Source organism: Rhea americana, unplaced genomic scaffold, assembly GCF_003343005.1.
Source record: "Rhea americana isolate MKP2758 unplaced genomic scaffold, rheAme1 scaffold_222, whole genome shotgun sequence".
NCBI lineage: Eukaryota > Metazoa > Chordata > Aves > Rheiformes > Rheidae > Rhea > Rhea americana.
In genome coordinates this window covers 561,868-575,571 of record NW_028186337.1, presented here as the reverse complement: position 1 = coordinate 575,571, position 13,704 = coordinate 561,868, and the positions used below count along the sequence as shown (strand labels likewise).

The window sequence follows — 13,704 nt, the reverse complement described above, 5'->3', positions numbered from 1 at the left end:
GCAGGTCCGACTCCCTACCGCCCTGACACCTGGGCAAGCCGCCGGCCGCCAGCGGAGCCAGGGCCGTGCCAGGGATCGGGAGCGCTGCGGCCTTTCCTTTTGCACGGATAACAAAATGGAACATTTTGAGGCTTCGTTCTCGCCCGTGCCCACGGGACGCCCGCCCCAGCCCGGCAAAGCCGGAAGACGCCCACCCGGACGCCTCTCCCTGCCCCGAGCTCRTCACAGCCGGCGCCACCCTTTTCCACCATCCTTTAAGTTCTGAAGCAATTTCTTTTTTGTTGTTTTTTTTTAAAAAAAAGAAAAAGAAAAAAAAAAGCAAACCATCTACCATATGTTCTCGGCTGAAAGGGGTAATTGTTAACAGATCATTAAAACATGGGGGCAAGCGCTCCGGGATTCCTTCCCTCCGTCTTACGCTTTATCCCGTCTCTGTCACCCTTTCAATGAGGCTTTGAGGGCTCGGCTTTTCTAACTTCCTTCCCGGGAAAGGGGAAAAAAAAAAAAAATGAAAGCACCACTAAAGTGACCCTCTTCACAGCTCTCCTCCTCTTTTCAATGTCTTTTTTTGACACCAGCAACAATCGTGGCTGGAGGCTGCTGCCGATATTGCAGCAAGAAGCCGCGAGGCTCTGGCGGAAGCAAAACCTGCYGAAGGCAGTAAGGGACCTCCCCGTCTGCGGCACCGGCCACGCAAAACCTCTCCGGCAGCGYTGACGTGGACGTTCACAGGTCATCTGCAAACCAGCATCCAAAACCCAACGGGCCAAACAGCCAAAAGCACGAGACTGCTTCGCCCTTTCGTGCACATCCAAGACAGGGGCCAAAGCGACGCTTCCTTCCCGGCTCTGCAGGCCAGGAGCTTTCATCTACCTGCTCACTGGTCACGTCTTCATCAACAGACGCAAGCGCCGAAGGAGGTGGTGGCTCTGCCAGGAGAAGGAACATGCTGGAGATGGGCAGGACCTTGCATTTCCCGAGGGGATTTAACAATTACATTTGCAGAAAGTTCTCGTCGCTGCTCCAAAGCAAAATTTCAGCCCTCGCAGCTGTGCTGCAAAGACAGACGTTGAGACAGGAACTGAACGCAGACGAAGGTGGTATTTTCTTCCTGAATATGAAAAGACACTGGGGCCAGGAAGCAAAACCAAAGCAACTCTATGTGCCACCGATGCGCTCGCTATGAGCTCATCTGCCTGGCACAAGGCAGCCTGAGATCGGAGGGAGCTGCAGCGCCTGCGCTCTGCTGCTGTAAACATCGCCAAATGTTTTTCCTAGGAAAGAGTGACTTCTGACCGCACACAACCATCTATTTCTTATTAATCATCTTGCAAAGATAATCGGGAGTATTGGGAACTTCTAGCGAACACGACAGCCGCAGGAGTACAGATCTGCAGAAGAGAGCAAACATTTAAGTCGCGGAGCACACAGAGCAGACTTTACAGACGTGTATCATGAACAGGTGCCAAACACCCACAGAGGCTGGGGCATTTAGGGGCATGCAGAAAACAACAGCACAGGGAGGATGACCCACAGGGAAGTTCGCAGTTACGGGGCATTTTGGTATACGGGACCAAAAAAGAAAAAAGAAAGAAAGAAAGMAGGCAATTCTGGGATTTTGCAGGGTTGCATCAGTCCATTAAACAGCATGCAAGGAACATTTTTAGGAGCGGGTTGAAGACGCATCTGTTGGGAGCGGCTGAGCGGCGGCTGCTCGCGCCAGGAAGGCGGGGACCGCGTTAGCTCAGCGTTCCCCGCTCCTCCTAAACCAGAGCCCCGCGCCAGCCTCCTGGAGGGGCCCAGACGATCCCTGCAAGCGTGGCCGCAGCGGTTTTCGCTCGCAACCAAGCGCAGAAGTGGGACTAAGCCAGCACCCCGCAAGCTTAGTGCCTGTCACAGCAACACGTGCGACTGGGAACGGCAGGGTTGAGCCGCTGCAAGCACCCGGGCTCGCCGGGCGCAGGACAGCAAGACGACGGCAACCACGACGCGTGGAGCCGGTGGGAAACCGGGCGCCCCCGGTGCGACTCCTGCGCCCTGGGTCCTTGCTGTCACGCCGCTCCGGGCGCAGCGCGCCGAGAGCAAAGCGGCAGCTCCGCGGCACGGTCCGGCCGAGGCCCAGGGAGCCACCTCGGCCGTCAGCACGTCCAGCCGTCCTCCGAGGGCATCGTCCTCCCCGCCGGCCGCCGCAGCACGCTCACGTCACGAGTTCATTTCCCAAATTCGAAAGAACGGGAAGCGCCAACAGTATCTGGAAAAATCATTTATTAAACTAAACAATTCAGTTTTTAAGGTTAAAACACAGGTATGCTCAGTCACCTTTGCCCGTCGAGGCTGCAGCCTCCCATTCTTTTCCCCTTTTCTCTCTTTGTACAAAACCACCCTTAAAACACACTTCACCTCTCAACCTACCAAAACGCGTTATTCACGGCAAAGGCCAGAAGAACTTAGCTGACAGCGACGCGGAGCGGTCGAGCACGCAGCAACGCGCTGGACAGAACACTAGAGTGTGCTGTGCCGTGCCGTGCCGCGCCGCACCACGCCGTGCCGCGCCGGCGACAACCCCGAACCTGCACGGCCTTAGACACTCCGCGGTGGGGCCAAGGGCAGCGTCAGAAGAGAAGAGCTTCACGACGATAGRAGAGGAACCAAAATGATTTATTCTAACCCCATCCTTTTATTTATTTGAAATATCATAACAACTCTGTATACTTTTTTTTTTTTTTTTTTGCCACCTGCAAGTCTAGCTGGGGCTGGAAACGTTGCAGAGAAATGCTCGGGCCAAAAACAAAAMCAAAAACACCCACATTAGTCCGCTCAGTGACTTCCAGGTATTGTCTCCGGTGCACTAAAAAGAAGAAAATAAGGCAGAAAAGTTTAGTGAGTTTGTCCCAAGCAGCAGGCCAGGGAGCACCACAGCCTGCATCCCAATTCAGGTATTTCTGCTGGTTGATTCAGCAACTGACGGACACACTTGACTGAGAAATAACAACACAAAAAACAGTTTAAACAAAATCTTTGTGTTTTTTAAAAGAACTTATATTTTTTATTTTCATGAGAAGAATCAAATTTGGAAATATTCCAACACATAAAACTCACCTCCCACCAAAACCAATAAATTGGCTAGTTAATTTACTCAGGAGGAAAAATACAGTACGTACAAGACACAAACATCCTGTAAGTCTTACACAGAAGCCACAGAGTAATAAACTGCATTAAAAACATATCAAAGTGTTACCTGACTGATTCAACATTGGCATTCACCCTGTTATTAGAAGGCACAAGAGACCGAGCAACGAAAGTGTTCAGCGTTACATCCGTTACTTTCAGTAAATCGATCGAGATCAGCGTAGAAAAAAAAATTATTAAACACGCGTTTAATATYCATCGTTAAGAAATCTCTCTACTGCTTCGGAGTCAGTAAGAAAATAAAATCTGAATCGGCAGGCAGCGAAGCGCGGCGCGCCGAGATGCGGGAGCCCTTCCTAGAAATCGCACTTCAGATCTTTCCGGGAAGAAGTTTTCCGTGCTGCCTACCGCCCGGGGATCGCCGGAAAGGCGCCGGCACGCGGCGAGGCCGCGCGGGGCGGGCGCCGGCTCCTCTCCCGCCGCGGCCCCGTCCCGCGCCGCGGTCACCCCGGGTAGCACATGCAGCAGCCCGCTCCCGCCGCCTCGGCCTCCGGCCCCGGCGCGCCGAAAAGCTGCTCGCTGACCTTGTGCTCCTCGATGACCTCCTGCACCCGCGTCACGTAGAGCAAAGACAGCAGCACTCCGAGGAACTGCGGAGCAAAGAGGCCGCTCCGAGCGGGAGGCCCAGCCCCGCTCGCCCGGCGCCTTCTGCAGCGCGGCTCTCGCGGGGCACGCGGACGGACGGACGGACGGACGGGGCGCACGCGCAGGGACGGGCGCGGAACGTCCGCGATCGGCTAACGCAGAAGGAAAACCCATCGCCTGCGCACCGTCGCGCGCCGGGCAGACCCGGGGACACAGCCGGCGGGAGGAGATGCTCGAAAACAGCCGAGCACCACGTACTGCCGCGTCTCACAGTGCGGCCCCCRAATCGGTGGGGTGGCACCGCTGGCGGCAGCCGCGTTGAATTCAAACACAAACGGTAACAACCGGGGCTTTGCCCGCCRTAGGGAGACACCAGCGGCCTCCCTCAACGCACGACGCATCGGCCTCRTCTTACCTGCGGCAACAATATCCCGAGCAGGACGCCAGCCATGATGCTGTAGTTGTCTAAAAACCAAATAAGCACCGCGTTTGTGCATCCTCGGACGTAAATAACGTGCTGAACGCTCAAACGCTGCGAAACAACAGAGGAAAACAGCAGTTACACCGGGAGGATGACGCACTAGCAGAGGACAACGCGGAGCTTGGCGGTCAGACTCGCTCCTCGCTCGCGCCCCCCTCAAGGCGCGCACCGCCAGCCCGGCGGCCGGCCCCCCGCTCTCCCACACCTCAGCGAGTTAGGCTTGCAGCTTCTTCTCTGCCGCTTTTCTAAAAGAAAGGCACTTGATTCTGATCTTAGGCCACGTGGAAAACACAGACGTCCCTCTTCGGCTCTTATCTTCAGTTCCAAGTTGGCACCGCGGCAGCGGAAAARTACAAATCGCCGACCAAGTGCCCTGCCGTAGGCTATTAAACGTTAGGGACAAGAGGGTTTAAGCGTCGGTCCTGCAAGCCGCAGCGCGCTGTGACCCCAACCATCAACGCTCAGAGCACTTGAGCCTGCAAATACCCCRGGTAGATGAATGGGGCAAAGTCAAGCTCGAGTGCTTCGTGCTTTAGAGCCGGACCGGGGCATTTAGGTGACTTAAGCCAAAATCAATGAATCTAAATGAAGACAGGTCGTGTGTAAAGATAACTGGTAATCCAAAAAACTAACAGCCGGGCCTGGCATTGTGCCCCAAGTGCCCCAAATGACCGGGGAAGAGGGGCTTTGAGGCCAACAGCAATTTAACTCCCCGCTCTCGCAGTACAAAGCTCCGAGCGGAGAGCTGTGGCAGATCAAATTACGCATTTCTGCGCTTAATCACTCCACAATTAGTGCCTCGGGCCGCAGCAGCGCTCCGGGGTCAGGGGGGCTCTTCCCGAGAAGGAGGCCACATCCTGCTCCTGAAGGGACGAGGATGCTGCCAACCGCAGCCGGGAAGTCCCATTCCTCTTCCAGCAGTAAATAGAGAAGACAMAGAAAGAAAATACCCACTACTGGATATAAAATACTTAAAACCAGACAAGCTGGCTTTGCAGGGACTGATTTTACTCGGGGAGAAAGCTGGGCTTACTCCAAAGCTTTCTCCAACTCAAGTGACCACACGAAGCAGTGAAGTTTCTTGCTCTTCACTAACTGCAGTTCCCGTAACGTGGTGCGGGGGTGATCGTTGGAGAGGGAGCCGTCGAGCACGTCACACCAGGAATCACGGGGGACACACAGACGAGAACATTTCACAGTCAAACCTTTTCCTTTCCTTTTTTTCCTTTTCCTTCTTCTTCTTTTTTTTTATTTTTTTTTTAATAAAAAGGGGTTATTCCAGATAAAATCCAGAATAATGACTACTTCGACTTTTGGGTAGATTTACGTCCGTAGAAGTCTACGTCGTAACCGACACAAGACCTCAGAGAAGCACGCTACTTGACCACTACCGGCTGCGTCCTGGATACAGTACCTCTTTGTCAATAGTTTGGTATCCACACATAGTGTTGATAATGTCTGTCTGAAAGGAAAACAAAAATACAAAATATTGCAAAAACCAAGCAGCACAGAACACGATTAGTTTCCCTCTTTGTTTGTTCACCCAGCGAGGACTCACTCGCCAACCACCAAAATAAAGCACCTTTTTAAGGAACTTGGTTGTATACACACAATTTCTTCACCAAACAGTCTCTAAACCAACCAGACACTGCACCCTCACCAGGCGTGATTTTATTATACAGCAAAAGTATTCACAGGGTGCAAGACCAGGACACGCGCTAGAAACGTGTCGTGTCTCCTCTTGCTGCTGAGTACGGGGAATTTGGAGCACCAAGGCTGCTCCRCAACTCCAGGAATCCTACCGCATTTCCCCCAAAAATGTTTAATGAGCAAACTCACTGGTAAATTTATGATGCTTCAGGGGCCAAAAACCAAACAGCTAAGTTTTAATTTTAAGGCCTTATTCACTTAACACAGCATATTAGGAAAACCCRTAGGATGACAAGGCCATCGTCCCGTTACGGTGATGCTTAGCTAAACACTTTGTAAGAAAAAAGAGCGAATGTTTGCATTTATCACAGATTACTAAAACGTTTCCTGTACCCATTTAATACTATGACGTTCTAGCTTGCCGAGGCTAACAAAAATGCCATCCCTCATTTGCAGACCAGCTCCTCCAGCGCCCACCAGCACAGCCGAAGCGGTGAGGAAGYTGAACAGCCAAAGCCGTGGAAGAAACCGAGACCGCGCGAACGAGACGAGGGCCCGGCCAGAGCTACCCTAAGGCCACGTGCCGCCGCCGAAGCGCAACGCGACGCACAGAGCGGGTTTTGGAAGGCCCGCGAGCGCGGTGCCCCTTCACCTGGGGCGGGGGGCAAGGGGCACCTTCCTTTTACCCAGAAACTCAGAGCCACGGCAAAGCTTCCAATCGCACCCTCGTACGCACAYGCACCTTGTATTAGGAAAACCTTCAACCAAACGGCAGAAACATTAGCCAGGGTCAATTTTTTTTTTCCTAAAGAACCCAGCATCTGGGCTCTCACCTTGAGCATGCAATTAGCTGACAAAACCAGCTGAAACACATTTCTAAATAATAATAATAATAAAAAAAGTCCAAACGTTTCACAGATCTGTTCTGCAAACACAGCGAACGCCCATTCGCGACTCCTTGGCAATACTCCCGCAAGTCTAAGCTGGCGGTACGAGGCATCAAATCGCGGTGCTGCCGCTTCTGCTCYAAATGACCGCGTGTGCAGCGAAACGCTCGAGCCTAACGGACACGCACCCAGCCACTAGCAACATATTTGACAACAAAAAACACAGCTACATCGTTCCACTTTAAACATAGCGTTTGCTAGCAAGACATCAGGGCACAAGAAAACGTACACAACGGMGGTTAATGCATTAGAAACAGAAGTTCATAAGCATGGTGGAGCAACCCCGGTGCCTCTCAAAACCGTACTCCTCACATGCAAGTCATTTGTTTTCTTTTTTCTTTCTTTTTTTTTTTAACCGGTTTTGGGAACTCGGCCGGCAGCGCGGAAGCCGATGAGCCGGGCGAGGGACGGGGCTCACCTTGTTTCTGACGCAGCAGCTGTAYGGCACCCCGCAGGCCAGCGGTCCCGGGGCGGCGCAGTCGTGGTACGCGTTCTGCGACCAGTCCGTGAAGTCTTCCCCGCCGCAGCACTTAAACTGGAAAACACCAGGGAAGGCAGAAAGTCCTCCCGCACCAGAACCTCGTCTACTGGCCGGAGGGCAGGCCGAGAGCAGRGCCGGCTCCCTTCGGGGCCCCGAGGAAGCGGGCAGCTTCCCAGCAATGCTGTCRGCACGTCACGGAGGCTCACAGGCAYCGCAGGGAGCCGGTCTGATCCCTGACGTTCATAGCTGCTGCACAGGCGCACGATTTGGGGGAGTGYGTGGAAACTTTAAAATGTTACGAGGCATGATGACAAAATTGCCTCAGGATGGCTTGTTTTTGACAGGCTTTCCGTGTCAACTTTGTTTCTCAAAGCAGGCTGCCATGTCCGTAACGATGTCATATAACRTACGCACCACTTCCTAGCCAGCATTTTTTTTTTTAATGATTTGGCACAGTTACTCACATCATATGGATGCTGTGAGCTCACTTCTGAGCATTTGCTGCCGCTTCTACCGTCTCTGAGCTGTCTGGCAGAACTCTTAAGTAATCCAATAAACATTTCAACACAGCAGCCTCAAAAAAAACAGCGCTGTGAGCCAACTACACGTGCCATTAGGTAATGCTCAGCTGCATTCAGCGTCCTTTCTGAGCCCTAGCTACAGGTACACACGCTTCCACGGGCACCTCGTCTGAATAAAGGCCGTATTAAAGCGCTGGCTGTGTGTCCTTGAGTAGGAATGCAAAGGCCCAGACTCAAACASTCACGTTTCCACGTAATTTCTCTTTGCCCCTAGTTTCCTGGCCGTTACATGCTTTGGAAAGCCCGGGGCCAGCGAGCAGAGGCGCTCAGCACAGGCGCTTGGGTGGACGTCATGCCCGTGGGGCCGCCTCAGCCCTTGAGGGCCGAAGGAAAYGTCCGCGCGACCCGGCGCGTCCCACCGGAGTCACGTCCAGCCGGGCACGGGTCACGTTCGTGGCCCGTCTCCGCGGGGCGGCCGAGGGCTCCCGGCGGGAGCGGGAGCGCGACCGCAGCCGTGCCCGCGGCGGCTCCGGAGCGGGCGACGCGCGGGCCCGAGCCCCCTCCCGGGAAAACCAACCTTCTTCTGGACAAAGTCCATTATGTTCTTGAAGTCCAGATCGTCGTAGTAATTCTCGATCCCTCTTCTAATATTATTGTTCAAGAAGTCGATCGTCTAGAAGGCAGATCAGAACAAGGGTCAGCAGATACGCACGCTGGCACGGCGGCGAAGACCAGGCTGAGGGTAACTCACGAGCATTAAAGGACAAACTTCTCGTTCAAACACTTCAAGCGTTATATTCTGGTTCACATAACCGCATTATAACAGCGTGCCTTTCGGAAAAGCTGCTAAAACTAGGGACCAGCACTAGAGCACCCAGCACAGGCTAGCAGCACCGACCGAGCCTTGGAGGACCCACGCGGCCCCGCGAGTCCCGCTTGCCGCCACGCGCTCGGGTGCGAAGGGGCAAGCCGCGCGCAGCAGCGAACGCGCAAACGACGTTTYCTTGGGAAAACGCGTGCCCCTGGAAGAGGCGTCTTGTGAAAAGCACGACTCAAAGAAAAGCAACAGAGTATCCTAGGCTGGAGAAGGAAATAACTGAAAGAAATGGAAAAAAACCAACCCAACGAGCCATGCAAAACAGCCAGCATTTCACTGCAGGCTCTTACGCTAAGCTTTTATTAATTACTTCCTTCTCCTCCCCATACTAACCCTAACTTTCCATCAACCCCACAAAGCAAATAAAAATCTGATCCCTGAGCACAGCTGTGCTGCTAAGACCATCAGTAAAGGTGTCAGGAAACCACCTAACGCCTAAGAAACAAAACGTTTTCTTTGTGACAGTCAACGGCAGATCTTCCTCATCCTCGCAGAAAACTATGTAAATGCCCCTTACGCAGGATAAAATACATTCAAAATATACTGGCCACGAAAAAGCAACCAAGTCTCCAAATCCAGTTGGAAACTTCCCAGATCAGTAGTCTGAGGCACAGGGGGTAAGTGAAAAAGGGCATTTTGTAATATGCTAAGAGCTGGAAACTCATTTTGCCTGTATCGCAAATTCTTAGTTAGCAGATTTTTCTCCAAATTCTGCAGTCTGGAATTCTTCTGCAGAACTGACGGTGCAAGCCATCCTTCCTGACRCGGAAGACCCTGCGGGGTCAACACTCATCTTTTAGACTTCCATCAATTAATGCTCACATGATATTTTTAAAACCTTTTATCTGCTCGGCAGCACAGCCACAACCTCGTGCGCTCAGAGTAACATCTGAACAAGCTGCTCACCTGATTCCTGAAGATCAGTGCCACAATTCCACCGGTCAGTTCAATCAGCAAACAAATACCGAGGATGTACATGAACTGCAGAAAATATTTGCAAGAAAGATCTTAAACAGGGTGAGAAACAAATTCCAATTACTCTTTCAATTAGCGTGCTTAAATGCATAATATGCAATTGCCAAAATACTTAGCAGTTTTTTGCTAAGACAAAAAAAAATTTGATTTTATAAAGTTGTTCATGTCACAAAAAAGCCTTTTTCTCACTTGACTGATTCTGGGTTTTTGCCCAGTTGGCAAAAACATTATTCTTCTGCTTTGAATGGAATCAAAACTAATAGATGCATTTATCATGCCAAGACACTTTGCTCTACAGCAGCATCCTAGTTCTTAGAGAAGCATGTTAATGAACTGCTACAAAACACACAGAATATTACGTTGTTACGCTTCCTCCAAAGATAGCAGTTATCTGTCAGTTTTCATTTCTTGGCAAAGCAACGCTTTTTAAGRCAAGCCAAACCATTCTCTGCTAAACCGCCAGCGTTAAACCAAAGTAACACTCCGGGCTTGGTACGCTCGGAGCGTATCGCTTCACCGCGGCGGCTCCCGGCAGAGCTTCTGCGACGAGCCCTGGCGGGGCTCCGCACGCGCAGCGGCRAGGCAAACTAAATCTGCCGGGTCTCGGTTTATTTTTCACGTGCTGTGTACGTTCACAAAGGCACTGGCGCACCAGTTCTCCCCTCCGCGCTCCTGCTCCGCCTCGACGCGGCGGCGGCCTCGGAGACCCGCGGCAAAGCCCCGCAGCGAGGAGCGCCTCGAAGCCGCGCTGACTGCGAGCTCCCACTGCCACGGCCCTGGATTTACCGCACCGGCTTCTCTTCTTCTGCTAGAGGAACGAAACCTACAAAAACGAATAGAAAAAAAAAAAAAAAAAAAAAAAAAAAAACACTTACTGCTTGTAGAAGGTACAAATTGTCTCGCAGGGAAGCCAGGACGCCCACAAAGGATACGAGGAACATTATAATGCCCAAAAGGATTAAAATAATTGCCGGAGCTAGGAAGGCGCTTTCCAGGGTCTTGTACTTTTGCCTTTCRACTTCTGCATAAATCCCAACGCCAAGAACAAATGCTCCAATTATCTGAAACGGACAGAACAGAAGGACACGGATTTTATTACTGTGAGTACGCGCAATATTGTCATTTCTAATGAAGATTAGAAACCAACAGCCCACGCAGCCCGTTGTATCGAGAGGTCTGATACAGAACGACTTTTAATAAAACAGGGCCGGGGACGGTGGCCCRTTGCAGAGCCACCAGCAGCCAAGTTCCCTCTCGCCTCTCAGGTRCGCAGCGAAGCCCAGCAGAAGCAACGATTTTGGTCGAGGAAGGGGTCTAAAATTATGCATTATGAGATTATGAAATTATGTTATTTCCTTGAGCAACTACCAGATAAAGCTCAGAAAGCGATGCCCTTCATTCGACAACTTAAAGATATTTCAATGAAAGGAATATGGCTGAATCAAAATAATTTGGTATTACACTTGGTACGTTGCAGCTCACTTTGAATTATACTGAATTTGGAAAAAAAATAAAAAACCAGAGTGCTAATGCAAGATCACAAACCCAAATGTTAACATATTTTTTTGAAATATCCAATAATGATAACTTTGAAAACAAAATAAATACAACTCATTAGAAATTGTTTACTTTCTAAAGGTAAGAATAATAAATCCAAAGGACAACATGTGAGAAATGCCACCAAACTGTCATTAAAAAAAAAAATCTCAAAACGATTCACCCATAAAAATAAGGATACGGGATCTATTTATTAAGCAATGGAAATTTAACATGACTAAGTCAAAGCAACTCTTCCCCATGGCAAAGTCAGAAATTGCACTGTAAGATTATGGATCATCGAAAACACRTTAGGCAAACAACTGTTATTTAAATTTACCACTTATATATAATGGGGTTTTATATCACCACATGGCTGCTTTGCAGTGTCAGCTTTATTCCTTAAAAATAAAAAGACTAAGTAACAAATCAGCGGAGCAGCCTCCACCAAAGCAGCTCGCCGGGACCAGCCTCGCTGAAACCGCTTTGCCCAGCTCTGGTTTGCTAATCAGAGCGTACAAACTCTTTCGGGGCATCCTTAGTTTTGGAGCTGTCTCAAAACCGGTACCTTCCACCAGATGCAACCGGCGCAGCTTAGGGAAGGCACTGGACGCCGGCGGTGCCTCTCCCCCGGCTGTGCTCTTCCTCCCGGCGGCCGCAGGCGGAAATCCTGCTTTTCCGCAGGCAGCCCGCAAACATACGTACTGTTTACATCCCGCGCCCCTCGCGACGACTCCGCATTCGGCGATTCGCGCCGTGTTCGCAGGAAAAATTAACCGGCCTTGGCCGGGCTGAACGCGCATCCCGYGGCAACGCCAGCGGCTTCCTCCGGGGCTGCGCACGCCCCTTTCGCAAGCCRCTTTCCCCAGAGAAAGGAAAAACGCGTTTTTCTAACTACTGGTTTTAACACTGTGTTTCTAGCATTCGCTGTTTTACAAAGTAAAAAGTTGTGTCTGCTTGATAACAGCGCGATCTGCTCAACGCGCTCACTGTTTCCTCAGACAGGCAAGAGAAACGATGCTGCAGCTCCATTCACCTGGAAACCAGTTGGCTAAAAGAGTTACAGCGACGACGACTTTTAAAGAAAAAGTTGCAGGTGACGCCTGAAGACCCAGTGGCGACAAGGCCTGCTAACAAGGGCACTCGTTTGACGGTGCAAACAATATTTTCTGACCAATTCGCTTTGAGCTTTTCAATAACGCTGACAGAAATAAAAACGAGCTTGTCAGATAGCAGATGCATCTCAGAGCCAGGAGAGAGCCGACAGCAGGGAGAGCCTTTGGAGCCTRTAATCTGAATACACATAATATGAAGGTTTAGTATTTATTCTTTAGTTAAATGTTCTAATCACGATCCATTTAAAAAAGACAAGGATGACAGTTACATCTCTGCACCAGAATCTCAGGGATTATTTAGTCCCTGGCATCTTTTACCAGCCTTGGGCACCTGAATCAGGGGTATTTGCTGCTTAGCAAACATCCTGGAACAGCATCAACAGCAGTGAAGAATCTGAATATTCCTGGTATCCCGTAAATCAAAGCCTCGTAAAACAGTAATAGGATATATCTGGTGCCAAAAAATGCCAATAAAAAAAAAGAAAGACAATACTAATTATTTAAATTCTGCTGCAGCCAAATTCCACTCCTATTTTTGCCAATAAAAATCTAAGTCAATGAGACTACACTGCCGCTGCTGGAAAAAAAATAATAATTGCACCGTTGATACTTGCCGCTAACGAGAGCCGCTCCGCTAAGCCAGAAGAATGCAAAACTTGGAGGAGGCAGAGCACCACGCGACGCACGTCCAACGGCGCGGCGCGCGCGGACGGCGAAAGGCAGCGAGCGGGCTGCGCAGCCATGCCCTCCGCAAGGGCACGACGGCCCCGGCCTTCCGCCCTGCCCGGCTGCCGCCGCGCCGGCCGCGCTCGCCCGAGGGGCCGCGGGGAGGCTGAAGCCGGAACGCCGGAAACCCGGCGCAGGCAGCGGCGAGCAGCACGCAGAAGCCTTCGGCGCGGCGAAGGCCTTGCGCGCTCGACGGGCGCGCGGGGGAACGCTTTCGCATCCCCCCGGGAACGGCGGAAAACGGGAGCAGCGGCGTGCGCCTGCCTCCGCCAAGGCCGCCGAGCCACAGCGGGGCTCGGGGCGACGCGCCGTGGGCCCGGGTGGACGGGATCCACTCGGCCGAGCACCCGCTGAGCCCCCGGCACGCGGAGCGGCGGCACGGGGCGACTGCCCGGCAAAGCACCTGAAAACGCTCATCATTCCCGCTAGCCAGACCCTCGTTCACCCTCACTTTCCCCAAAATCTCACCTCCAGAGCCATAAAAGGGAGCGCGGGAAATTCCAGGAGCCTAGAATAAAGGGCGCGGGGTGGGGGGGGGAGGAAGAGGCGTTTAAAGACAGGCGGGCCGAAACGCCGTGCAGGGTGCCCGGCAGCGGGGGCGGCGGGCAGGAGCCGCACGGC

General features: G+C 51.9%; 1 protein-coding gene across 1 annotated transcript; it reads right to left on the bottom strand.

Moving 5' to 3' along the window:
* Positions 1-2,780: 2,780 nt before the first annotated feature.
* TSPAN15 (tetraspanin 15) lies at positions 2,781-10,724 on the bottom strand. The gene is made up of 7 exons (XM_085305560.1): positions 10,582-10,724; positions 9,638-9,712; positions 8,432-8,527; positions 7,271-7,387; positions 5,670-5,717; positions 4,190-4,306; positions 2,781-3,779 (listed from the first exon to the last, which is right to left on the bottom strand). Exons 1-7 carry the CDS (start codon positions 10,645-10,647, stop codon positions 3,633-3,635), a joined length of 666 nt encoding a protein of 221 aa, XP_085161686.1. The 5' UTR covers positions 10,648-10,724; the 3' UTR covers positions 2,781-3,632.
* Positions 10,725-13,704: the final 2,980 nt, after the last annotated feature.